The sequence below is a fragment of the Triticum aestivum genome, chromosome 6B, assembly GCF_018294505.1.
Source record: "Triticum aestivum cultivar Chinese Spring chromosome 6B, IWGSC CS RefSeq v2.1, whole genome shotgun sequence".
NCBI classification, from domain to species: domain Eukaryota; kingdom Viridiplantae; phylum Streptophyta; class Magnoliopsida; order Poales; family Poaceae; genus Triticum; species Triticum aestivum.
Window position 1 is genome coordinate 654,954,223 of NC_057810.1, and position 12,274 is coordinate 654,966,496.

General features: G+C 50.0%; 1 protein-coding gene and 1 non-coding gene across 3 annotated transcripts; both read right to left on the bottom strand.

The window, feature by feature from the left end:
* Window positions 1-7,063: 7,063 nt before the first annotated feature.
* Window positions 7,064-7,224, bottom strand: LOC123140180 (U1 spliceosomal RNA). The gene has a single exon (XR_006469834.1). It is a non-coding gene; the product is annotated as a U1 spliceosomal RNA (small nuclear RNA).
* An 810-nt stretch (window positions 7,225-8,034) lies between these two features.
* On the bottom strand, window positions 8,035-12,043 carry LOC123138543 (dnaJ homolog subfamily B member 6). Of its 2 annotated transcripts, XR_006469236.1 has the most exons (7): window positions 11,711-12,043; window positions 11,102-11,195; window positions 10,835-10,908; window positions 10,692-10,754; window positions 9,654-9,941; window positions 8,643-8,771; window positions 8,035-8,531 (listed from the first exon to the last, which is right to left on the bottom strand). XR_006469236.1 is itself a non-coding variant. In XM_044558524.1 (6 exons), the coding sequence occupies exons 1-6, from the start codon at window positions 12,029-12,031 to the stop codon at window positions 8,388-8,390; spliced, it is 984 nt and encodes a 327-aa protein (XP_044414459.1). In that variant the 5' UTR covers window positions 12,032-12,043; the 3' UTR covers window positions 8,035-8,387. The 2 variants fall into 2 exon arrangements, 1 of the variants encoding a protein (XP_044414459.1); XM_044558524.1 differs by lacking the exon at window positions 8,643-8,771.
* Window positions 12,044-12,274: the final 231 nt, after the last annotated feature.

Below are 12,274 nucleotides of genomic sequence, written 5' to 3' on the forward strand. Positions count from 1 at the left end.
AAGGGTCTCGGAAAAGTATCGGAGAGTATCTTCAGAATCTTTTGGTGCACCAAGCCATCATCTGGAGTGAAGGGCTCTCCGGGAGGAAGCATTTACGAGATCCTAGAGTTAGAGTTAACAAAATAATTTAACCCGGATAGAAGAGAGATCAGAGTCCCAGAGTATAGACGAGGAATAAAAGATCCTAATACCACCCAATGGCAACGTGGGCCCGTAAGCCACACAGCCATGTTAGCAAATCAGTTTTTCAAAGACTAGACTCAACTTCGGCCAAGGAGTTGGAAAGGGGGATCCTCCAGGCAGTCGGCTCTGATACCAACTTGTGACGCCCCCGATTCAATCGTACACTAATCATACACGCAAATGTGTACGATTAAGATCAGGGACTCACGGGAAGATATCACAACACAACTCTAGACACAAATACAATAATACAAGCTTTATATTACAAGCCAGGGGCCTCGAGGGCTCGAATACAAAAGCTCGATACACAAGAGTCAGCGGAAGCAACAAAATCTGAGTACAGACATAAGTTAATCAAGTTTTGCCTTAAGAAGGCTAGCTCAAAAGCAACACGATCGAAGAGGCAAGGCCTCCTGCCTGGGATCTCCTAACTACTCGTAGTCGTCGGTGGTCTCCATGTAGTAGTATCTGTCGGCCGTGGCATCTGGCTCCAAGGATCCACCATCCGGTTGCATCAACCGGGAAGAAGAGAGAAGGGGGAAAAGGGGTAACAAAGCAACCGTGAGTACTCATCCAAAGTACTCGCAAGCATTAGACCTATACTAAGTATGCACTGGTATCAAAAGGAAGGTTTGTATATGTGGACTGAACTGCAGCATGCCAGAATAGAGGGGGAAGGCCTAGCTTATCGAAGACTAGCATCTTCACGCAGCTCCGAGCATCTTGCAGCATGTAGAAGAGTAAAGAATAGCAGTTTATAATTAACAAGCATGTTGTAACATTAATGCCTAGAGATCCTTCCTCGACTCCCTGCGAGAAAGCAATCCCGGAGCCACATATCTCAAGTAACCATTTGTAGTTGTATAAGATCAGGATATAAGTCTGAACGTCCATTATCGTGGACATGGTATTCGAATATATAACTTCCCTGCAGGGGTGCACCACGTTACCCAACACGCTCGATCACTCTGGCCGGACACACCTTTCTGGGGTCAATGCCCGCCCTCGGAAGATCAACACGTCGCAGCCCAACCTAGGCTCAGCAGAGAGGTCCCTGCCGGTCTACATCCTAAGCACTTCGGGGTCTTGGGCCCATCACCTGCAGCACTCCGGGTCGTTGCGCGCAGGGTGAATACCAGCACCCCTCGGATGGCCAGCACAATCCGACCGTGCCGCATTGCTGAACTGGACGTCTGACAAATTTTCGACTGATACGACGACGTCGAGGCCCATATCTATTCTCGCGTGGTGGTTAGTGCGTAAAGGCCAGAGGCCAACTCAGAACAAATACCCAAACCATAGTGTATTATTAGCTTGCGGAGACGAGCAGAGACTCACGATCGAAAATGACCCCGTCGCCCCGTCTTGTGGACTTACGACAAGGGCTCAGAATGCCCGGCCGTGCCACGTCATTATCTTGCGGGTGCTCTCCGGGCCCGCCCGACTTCCACCAAGGTCTTAAGTAAAGTCATTGTACTGTGTCTAGACATCAAGGGGAAAACCCGAGGAATCACCCCCGGTGGATTCCACTCAATGTAATCATCAAGGTGAACGTAAGAGGGACCACCCTAGAGGTTCACACTTGAGGTGTTGAAGGACAGAGCCGTATCGGGAATGGTGAAAGAGGAAATCACCCTCGATGACCACGACCGAATAGCTACACTACAAAATTATCATCAGGAGTGCGTTATGAGGGATCACCCTCGGCACTCGATAGTAGCTCTACAGAGTCGAGAAACTAAAGGGGCGTGATGTGAGGTGAGGTGTCGGGCTCTGGTCGTCGATCACGTCGATCGAGGCATCGATGATGAAGCAGTGGCAACAAGGACAAGTGGGGGGTCACTGATGGATCACTAGCCAACCTATACTAAGCAGGTAGGTAACAATAGCAGGTACAAAAGCAGGCTATGCATCAGAATAGGAGCAAACAATAACAGTAGCAAAATCTAATGCAAGCATGAGAGTATAGAATGGGCGATATCAGGATGATCAAAGGGGGGGCTTGCCTGGTTGTTCAGACAAGAAGGAGAGTCATCGTCGACGTAGTCAATCACAGGGGCATCAGCAGCGGTCTCGGGGTCTACCGGAGAAAAGAGGGGGGAAAACAGTAAATACACACAAACATAAGCATAACAAGACAATAAGCGGGGCTAGAGGTGATCTAACGTAGCGTTAGGCGATATTGGCGAAGGGGGAAACATCCGGGAAAGTTTTCCCGGTTCCGGACGTCTGTCAAACAGATGAACCGGAGGGGAAAGTTTGCAGGTTCGCTATGCTAGGGACGTGTGGCAGACGAACGGACCGTGTATCTAGATTCTTCTCAAAATTCTGAGCAACTTTCATCTAGAAAACATTTTCATCCGAGTTATGGTTTATTTTCTATGAATTTTCAAAGTTTTAAACATTTTCTGGAATTACTTTAGATATCTAAATCGACAGAAAAGGAAATATGACGTTATCATGGCGTCATTGCTGCATCAGCGGTCAATAGACTAGTTGACTAGTCAACAGGGCCCACGGGGGACCCACTGGCAGTGATTGGGCGATGCCCAGTCAGCCGTTGACTGGGTCAACAAGGCCAACCGGGCCCCTGGGTCCACGGGGCAGTGTCCTAGGTGGTGGCCCGGGGCTAGCCCACATGGCGCCAGCTCAGCGGAGCTGCCGGAGTGGCTCCGGCGAGCTCGTGCGTGGCGGCCGAACGCCGACGAGGTCGGAAATCGTCCACGGTTCACCATTTCGCGTGCCACGACTTGCGTTCGAAAGCTAGGAGGGAGCCGCGCCGAGTGGTGCTGCTAGACTACGTCGGGGAGGCCGAAAACGTCGCCGGCGTCGAGCTTGGCGGCGGTGGCTTTCGGGCGTGCTCGCGCTCGTCGCTGCGGGGCACGACAAGGACCATGGAAGGTGGCATTGGACTGCTGGGAGTGTGCTGAGCACGATGTCATGCTCGTCCGATCTGGATGGAGAGTGTGGACACGGCGACGAGTACGGCGGCGGAGGCGTGCTACGGCCAGTACGGTAGCTACGGCTAGGGGCACGGTGAGGCGAGGAAGGAGAGGGGAGAGGACGGAGTGGAGCTCACCGTGCGGTCAAGAAAGACCCTTGGTGGCTTAGGAGCAGCAGAGGTGTTGGTTGAGCATCGGCGACGTCGCGGTGGCCGGAGATGGGGACGAGGACGAACGGCGGCTGTGGTGCCTCCCAGCTCCAGCTGAGGCCACCAGTTGATGTCGTCGACCCCGACGGAGCTCTCCGACAAGGTCAGCGGGCGCGGGGCCACCGGTGGCCGCGTCAACGACGGAGGGCGGCGGCGACTGCGGTCGGGCCGCGAATCTAGAGGAGTGGAGGGGCGGAGCGAGCGCATGGGTGAGAGAGAGAGAGGAGGGGCAAGTGGGCGAGTAGGGCAGGGGGGAGGACCGAGGCATCCTGGGCGTGGCGTCCTTATCCCCTCCCGGCGTCGGCGCCGGCGAGGTGGTCCGATGGGGACACGCCCCTGTAGCGGTCGCGCCAAGAGAACAGGAAGGGGGGAGCGACCGGGAGGTCAGGTGGGCTGGCTCGGGTGGGTGGTCGACTGGGCCGGCCAGTTAGCCGAGGCCCAAAGGCAGTCAGGGGAGTTTTCCTTTTGTCTTTTCTATTTTGCATTTTCTTTTTGCTCCAAAAGACTTTTGTAAAAAGTGTAACTTGTCTCAATAATTATTATGTAGTATTTAGCACTGCCTCAAGAAGTTTAAGAAGCAGTTGGAAAGCCTGAGAATTTTTATAAATTTAAAAGTGATTTAAAAATATTATTTTGACCCCTGTTTTATTCATCTAAGGGCATTTAAATAATTTATAAGATATGGGTTTCAACAGTACAAAAATCCAGAGATTATTTACAAGACTTTGAACATTTTGTTTTCATGTCTGAGAAATTTGAACTTTGGACTTTAATTTGAATTTGAATTTGAATCATGATTTGGATCAAGTGAGGATTAGCAACAGTAATGCGATGAGATGGCACCATTAGCAGGAGATTACTGTAGCTTAATTATCCGGGCGTCACAATTTCACCCATGGCCGGAGGTGCACCCATGCCTCCCATAAGAGAAGCGAAACTCATGCCTCCCATGGCGGCCATAGCGTTAGAGGGTGCTCCAAAGCCACCCATGCCTCCCATGGCGGTCGGAGGTGCACCCATGCCTCCCATGGCTCCCAAGCCACCAAGGCCGCTGCCACCCATGCCGCCGAGGCCACCGCCACCCATGCCGCCGAGGCCACCGCCACCCATTGTGCGGATCATGGCTCTTTTTTGGATCAAGACTTCTTCACGGGCAAGGTTGGCATATTCCTTTTGTGCACCATTGAACAAAGATGTGTCCAAGAAGAACAAGTGCTTCTCCCATTCCAACAACCTAGATCGCTCCTCCATGCCCACCTTCCTCTCCTCCAATGCCACTTTCCTCTCCTCGACGTCCACCCTCCTCTCCTCGGCCGCCAACCTCCTCTCCTCGGCCGCGGCATCTTGGTTCCTTGCCATTTTCCTCACCTCGTTGGCTTCTTTTCTTGCCTTCATAATAGCTTCCATAGCATTTTTGAGCTCATCATCTCCTTTCCTCTTCTTCTTTTCGGTTTTGTCTTTCTTGCACCCATCCGGTCGTTTTGGTTTCGAGTATGAAACCGAGTTGGGTGTGGGGCTTCTCTTGCCGTCATCACTTGATGCATCATCCTCATCATCATCATCATCCAACTCAATTGTTCGCTTGTGTTTGTTGCTCAAATGCAAATCATCCAAACCATCACGCTTCTTCCATTTCTCATCATCCTTTAACACTTCATAGCAATGAGGCAAGGTAAAGACCCTTCCTTTCTTGATCTTCCCCTTCTTGGTTGTCCTCGTCTCTTCTTTGAACAAGTTTTGTGCAATGTTGAACTACAAGAAAAACAAAACAAGTTAGCACTTCGGACACCAAAAACAAGTATGAGATGAACATATATGAGATGCCACTTACTCTATCATCCTCATTTGTGCCACTTGGGTTAATCTTGTCAACTGCCTTTTGTGCAGCCGCCCACTTTTGACAATCTGAGTTGATTGTGGACCATCGGGACCGAAGTGATCTCTCAGAGCGGTCAATTCCATTCACGTTGTGATCATCAAAGTATTCTTTCATTCGCCCCCAATACGCATCTCTACTTTGATCACCTCCAATGGATGGATCCCTCGACACTTGCAAATAAGTATTGCATAGTAACTTGTCATCGTTGGTGCTGTAATTGCCCGCTCTTCCTTTCGGGGCGTCGACAATGCCCTCACCCTCCTCGTCCATCTCAAACTCATGGTCTTCCAAATGGATGTCATTGGTTTGAGACCAATGCGAATTGTTGGACCCAACACCCATAGTTGACATGTATGCATCATCATTGAGACTACAAAGTTTTTTGAACAATGCAAATAAGCTATCTATATGTGATGATGCATTGAAAAAATAACAAGAAAATAAAAGTTGGATTTTTTTTCACCTTGGGGGCATTTCGTCGAACACGTGGTGCGCGTCGGCGGCCGGCTGAACGAGTGAGCTCGCCGGCGCTTCGGTAGCCGCCGCGGCCGTTGAATGCCCTGCAAGCTTCTTTCCTCTCGCCTTCGTGCTGCCGAAGCCGTCTGCCGCCTTGTTCTTCTTTGCCGAAGTTTTACCCTTCTTTGGCCGCGCCGCATTGGGGAGCTTCGACGGTGCGGCGGCGGCACGGGACGGCGGCGGCGCGACGCCACCCATCGCCGTGGTCATCCGCAGCGGCAAGAAGAGGCTGCGCGCGAGGCCGACGCTCGGCGGAGCTCCGGCGATGGCGACGCCAACGCTCCCCGCGCTAGGGTTTCCGGCGGCGACGGGGGGGAGGGGGGGTCGCGGCTGTACAACGGGGTGAGCGGGGTGCCGGTGTGCGCGTCCATGGGTGGCAGGGCGCCGGCGCCGGCGCGCGCGGGACGTAGGAGGAGGAGAGGAGAGAGTGCAGCGCGAGCGCTCGAGTGTGCACGCGCTGTAGCGGGCGCCCGAAATACACCGCGCGGGATAGTGCTTCCGACTGCGCGCCCAACTCGTTATAGCGCGCGCGCCGTTTTTGCGTGCCCGCTGGAGCGACCCGCCGCGTTGCGCGCTCGCTAAACCGGCCTAATTTACGGCGCGGCGCTAGTATAGCGCGGCTGTTGGAGATGCTCTTATGTTGCCATTTGTTTATCCAATTACCTGCACTGACTGTAATCAAAATTATTTGATTCGCAAGCTGCTCAATGTCTACTGAGATACTTCACATATATCGGTGTTAGTTCAGTTTAAACGATGATACTATCAATAAACATGTGCGGTTAAGAAGCGCTTACCAGCCGATTCTCTTAACAGCATCATCAAGTTCTGAGGTATTCAACCTACGCATGTACATGTTGTGTGATTGTTGAGTTGTTCACTCACAGCAGAGTGATTTGGTTAAGAGACGGACAGACAAGTAGGCAAAACATCTACCTGATCTTCCCCGTTTGATGTGCAGTCAGACTGAAAATGTTCGCCCTCTGAGCCTGAGCGCCATTCATAGTCTGGCTAAGTATTTCTGATTGCTTGGATGTCAAAACTGACATCGGTTCAGAATCTGTGACATTGCTTGGATGTATCCATTGTGACTCTAGAAATAAAGTGATTGACATCACTGGGTCTGCCATGCCATGGACTATTTGGAGTAGGATGACTTTAAGCTTTGGCAAATTTACTTGGTCGAATTTGCAGCTGTACATCATAACAGCAACGAACACTGAATCAATTAAAAATCAAACGTTTTATCAAACTGTCGTTGCTCAAATAAGAAAGAGGGACTAAAGGGCCCTTGCTAGAGAGCAAAAAGGGCCAAAACTTTATATTGAGAATCGGCAGGGGCCACGCGAACGCGTATCCCTTCTACCATAAATTATGACGTCCACTCTCCCGTTTGGGGAGATGGTAAGCCAGCGCATCCACTAAGTGCAATGTGACCCACTAGCCTAGGCCACAGCCCTTCATGATCGGCTGTCGACCCCGTCCAGGTAAGTATGTTTCAAGGTCGCACCATGACTTGGTTATATAGCCTGCTCCCCATCCCCGACTCCTCACGTCCGCGAGGTGGTACTATAAAAAAGAGCGCCTTGGTGCAGCCGTTCAGTTCAAAGATTAGTGGGCCTGATACTTCTATGGGCTTTCGGTGCTGAGGCCCAGCTCTTTGCTTCAAAAAAGATAGATTTCAAACGGGCTTGGCACATGCATCCACGCGTGGTCGTATGTTCTTCATTCTTTTCTCAGAAAAGAAGAACGTTCTTCATTCAAGGGCAGTAGCATTTTTGAGCCTAAAAGATAGAGCAGTAGCATTTGGATGAAATTCAGAAGAAAAAAAGTTACATTTGAATGGTAAGAAAAAAGAGCAGTGGCATTTTCTTCATGTTGCCATCTGTATATCAATTAGCTGCCCGGGCTGTAACCAATTATTCCACTACCAAAGCCGCTCAGTTTTCACTGAGATTATTCACACATATTTGTTTTGGTTCAGGGCAACCATCATCACTTTTATCGGCCTAGCGTCTTTGTGCCACCATCATTTCTTCAAGGTATATTCAACTGTGCAGGTACTGTTGAGGTTGCTCAGTTGTTGACTGATAACAGAGTGATCTGGTTAACAGACAAACAAGTGGGAAAAACATCTATCTGATCTGCCCTGTTTGATGGGCAGTCAGACTGAAGATGTAAATGCTACTCCCTCCGGCCCATAATATAAGATCGTTTCGCAATCTAAAACAGCTTGCAAAACGATCTTATATTATGGAACGAAGGGCGTAAAACATTTGCTCTTTGAGTGCCATGCCATTCATAGTTTGGTCAAGTTATCCCTGACTTCTTACCACAACAAGGAGCCTTGTCCCTCCATCATAACAACAATGAACACTGAATCAATCGAGAATCCAATGCCCAATTACAACAACAACAACAACAACACAGCGGCACAAACCGAGAAAGAACAATGTGGTGACATCGACGAGTCTTACGCGCTATAGGTTCTCTTACAAACCTTCTAAGGGGGGGCTACATAGCCTTCGACGAAGCAATCCCCCCTCCTTGTAACAGCTTCCGGCGCTGGCGCTCTACTTGCTGGCTGCACTGATACTGGGTGACCAAGGACATGGTCAGGACATAAGGTGACAAGGGACCAGACGGTTGCATCGAGGGTCATGCTACTCTGGGCTGCTGCGGGCTCAGCATCTCGTCCTCGGACGAGACGTCGTGCTTCGACGACAGCTTCTGCTTTTGCCCGTTCCGTCTCCTGCTGGTGTTCCTGCCTCGCGCCTTTGGCGCTTGCTTGGCGTCGCTCGTCTGCAGAAAGACAAGATGAAATGGTCAGCTCCGAAATGGTACTGCTCAGCACTCCACGCAAATCAGTTAACCTCATTGCAGAAACCTAAGTGAAGGATTATAGAAACACACAAGTATTCTTTTGTCTGTTATTGATTAGTAAACCACCAGGACATCCGAGATCAACTGTCATGTGTTGTCGCCGTACGCCGTGGCAAGTTGAGCCAACCAGTGTCAACCAGCACCGCTACTTTGAAGATTCTTAAAGAACAATAGAAAATACAGAATATCATCAGATAACAGATGCGGCCTTATCATGAAGCATTCAACTGGTTGGCAATTTAAGGTAGCCCGAACGACACGTGATCTGGCGATAAAAGCGGGCGGTGAACAAGTCAGCAACAGCACCATACAACGTAGAACAACTTTAAAAAAGGCGAAAGTCGCAAAGCAAAAAGGTCATGTGTGCCCCATCTATCTGTTTAGTTGCTAAAAAGCCATCGTCTCAGTGAAAACTTGCAATTTCTCTAAGTCACAGACCATGAGACAAGTCACATCATGTCAATATAAAATAGCCTATCCAAAGGCGATTTACATACGCGAGAAAAGTAGCTCAGCAGACTCTTCTACCATGTGAGCCACACTAAAGACAGCGATGTACCACTAATGAATCATTCCGAAGGCCCTACCGAGAAACCTCATAGCTGATAAGCAAGCCCTCGTGCGAAGAATACATCCAGTGGTGGAGCTAGATTTTGCATCACTTGGTTGGTGGTCCATCCAATGCAAAAAGTTCCACCGGGGCCCTCCACGTTTATTTTGGCCAGAATGTTTCATGATTATGGCGATGAAATTCCTAATTAGCTTAGAAGTGAACGTCTAGTGGCTTCCACAACCTGGGACCCTGTAGGCAGGTGAACTCGCACAAAGACCAAAAGGTCGCTACCTATCTAACCCTTTCTCGTGAATGGCCAGTCATGCTGGACAATGGAAAAGGTACCCAAAAGTAGGACGAAGGATCGTTGCGAAACACCTATATATTCCAGTATACGAGGTTATGCATGGGTATCTGATGCTGAACTTATTAAGCAAAGCTAATACACCCAACTTGACAAATAAATAGGACTCGCAAGGGATACTTACCCCAAAACAAAACTCAGGCTGGCCGTAACCCGCACCCGCTTCCCCAGCTCTTGGAGGCTTCCCAGAGCCCATTGCTGATGAGCCACGCTTGTTAATGCCGTTACATGAGGCTGCTTCTGCCTCTGTAGCTACTGGAGGTGGTGGAGATGGCGACGAGGAAGGGGAGGTCGAGAATGTTTGGAACGGGTCATGATGGCCCTTGGCAGGTCTATTGCAAAACCCCGAGTCAATATCAGACTGAAACATGTCCACAAACAGCTGCTGCAGCTCCTCAAAGCTCTCCTGCCTCTGCAAATCCAAAGGTTCATTGTTATTGTCATGTTTTCCTTGGATGAACAGAGTCCAGGAAAAAAATAAAAAACATATCGTTTTCTAGTTGATACCAGAAAAGTTCACCCAAGTTTCATTTTTGGTATCCAAGAGAAACCATGTAAGATATGGAATTCCAACAATCCTTTTTCAAGCCTTAAACATACATACATAGAAAAAACAATATCTTTTGAAGCTACTTAAATCCTTCAAGTAAACCTAAGCAAGAATTTAATGACTCGCCCACTCAACTTTCTTATGTTTATTGACGAGTTTTCCAATGAACAAGGAAATATGTATGAAACTCAGAATTTTGCAACAGATAAGCATACCCCCACCCCCCACCCGCCCTCCCTCCCAAGTGCGAACAATTTTTCCCACAATAGCACTCTAAACAAACAGCAGCAAGATCCTTGTAGAACAAATAAAACGTGACGAGGGCTCCAAGAACCCCAAAAGGAGATTGGGTTCAGTCCAGAAACAGCAAGATTTTTTTCATCCATATTAGGATACCGTTACGAAGAACAAAAATCACTATTATTTTTCATTTTTCTAGTTCTTCTTTCAAGCCCGGGATAAACATTTTACGAAACGGAACAGATAAGATGATGGTTGGCGAAATATTGTGATAAAATCTGTGTTGAAACACAAAATAATAGAAATAGTGACAACTAATGGTAGATTACAAAAAACATCTGAACCGGAGACGGTGAAGCGAATGGTTCTTACCGCTGGCCGTGTCTGGCTCATCATATGGGCCATCTCACCAAGGAAGTCCCCCATCCCCTGCATCTGCAAAACAATAGCAGAAAGCATCACTCACACTATAAGCAATACCGGCGGAAAGCCCGATTAAATTGCGCGATTCTTACGCTGTCGTCGCTGTCTTCTTCTTCTTGGTACACCCCCACGTCGTAGAGGAACCGCTTGTTGGCGTCGGAGAGGACTGCACAAGAACAACAATGGGATGGGAGCACGAGGGCTCCATGCGATAAGTTTGCCAACTAACTTGCTAGATCGGTTCGGCGGGTTTAGTCAGTTTGTTGCAACATGTAACAAGTGATGTGAGGTGGGTTGTGAATACAGAATATTTGAATATGGGGAGTGGGGGTGGAGGTTGGGAGAAGGAAGATTGAGACCGGAATAGGCGCCCTGGATCTCCTGGAACTTCTCCTTGGCCTCCTCCATCCGCTTGGTGCCGCTGGAGGACGAGCATCTGTCCGGATGCCATCTCTGCAACAGGTTACAGATCAAGAAGTTCAGCTGAATTTACAACAGAAAGAAAGGAAGAAAAATAAAAACAGAGCAGTTTCAGAGTTGGAACAGAGCAAAACTTGGGACGGATCAAGCAATGTTCGACGAGTACGGAGATGGCAGGACAGGCGAAATACGCCAATAATTGGCTACAAGCGTGGCGTCTGGGGATCTAAATCGCCGGATCGGCAAAGATCACGGGCTCCGGCGCAAACTCGCGTAAAGTATGGGGCGCAAACAGGACTGCAGCGCCGCTGAGCTACAGGAATACGAACGAACTTTGGCGCCAACCTACAATTTCCAAACTCGAGATCGGCGACATGTAATTATCTTCCGTGCCATGGCGAGAGGTGCAATCCATGGCCCTACCTCCCCGATTCCCGGTCGAATCGGCAGCGGGGAACATGTAGATGCAGAGAAAGATTTGACGAAGAAAACGCGGAAACGTGCACGCCGGAGAAGGAAGGGAGGAGGAGTCGGCGATTCTCGCTCACCATGGCCAGCTTCCGGTAGGCGAGCTTGAGGTCGGCGTCGGAGCACTCCTTGCTGAGCCCCAGCACGGCGTACAGGTCGCCGCCGCCGGGCGCCGCCGGCTCCCCGCCGCCGCAGCCGTCGCCGCCGGTGGCCATGCCGCGTCCCGCGCCGCCGGCCTGGGGGGCTCGAGGATGCGCGGGGGAGGAGGAGGAGGAGAGCGGAGAGGAGGGAGGAGGAGGTTCCTGGCGTTTCCTTCCCTCTCTCTCTCTCTCTCGGCTCAGGTCGCTCCTCTCCTCCACGCACTGCCTGCCCCTGGAAGCCTCTGGAAGCACGGCCATCATGCCCACTTGCCCCTTTTTAAAACGCTTTTTTTTTTCAACCTGCGAATTTCTCCTTCTGGCTTTGTTTACACGCCTTGGCGCCTTGCGAAAAGGCGACGCGGTAGCCTCCTTGCTTCCAAAACCAACTTTGGCCCGTGGAAAAAATAATATCACATCCGTCCCGAAATTCTTGTTTTAGATTTGTCACGGCTAGCAGCGTTGCATCGCTTTGAAAGCCATGTCTAGCATTTATATGAGGCGGTT

Coding starts and splice junctions, on each gene's coding strand:
- LOC123138543 (XM_044558524.1), bottom strand. CDS start 12,031: ATGATGGCCGTGCTTCCAGAGGCTTCCAGGGGCAGGCAGTGCGTGGAG. Junction 10,909..11,101: donor GATCCAGGGCGCCTATTCCG/GTCTCAATCTTC, acceptor GTTCTTGTGCAG/TCCTCTCCGACGCCAACAAG. Junction 9,942..10,691: donor TGAGCCAGACACGGCCAGCG/GTAAGAACCATT, acceptor TTGGATTTGCAG/AGGCAGGAGAGCTTTGAGGA.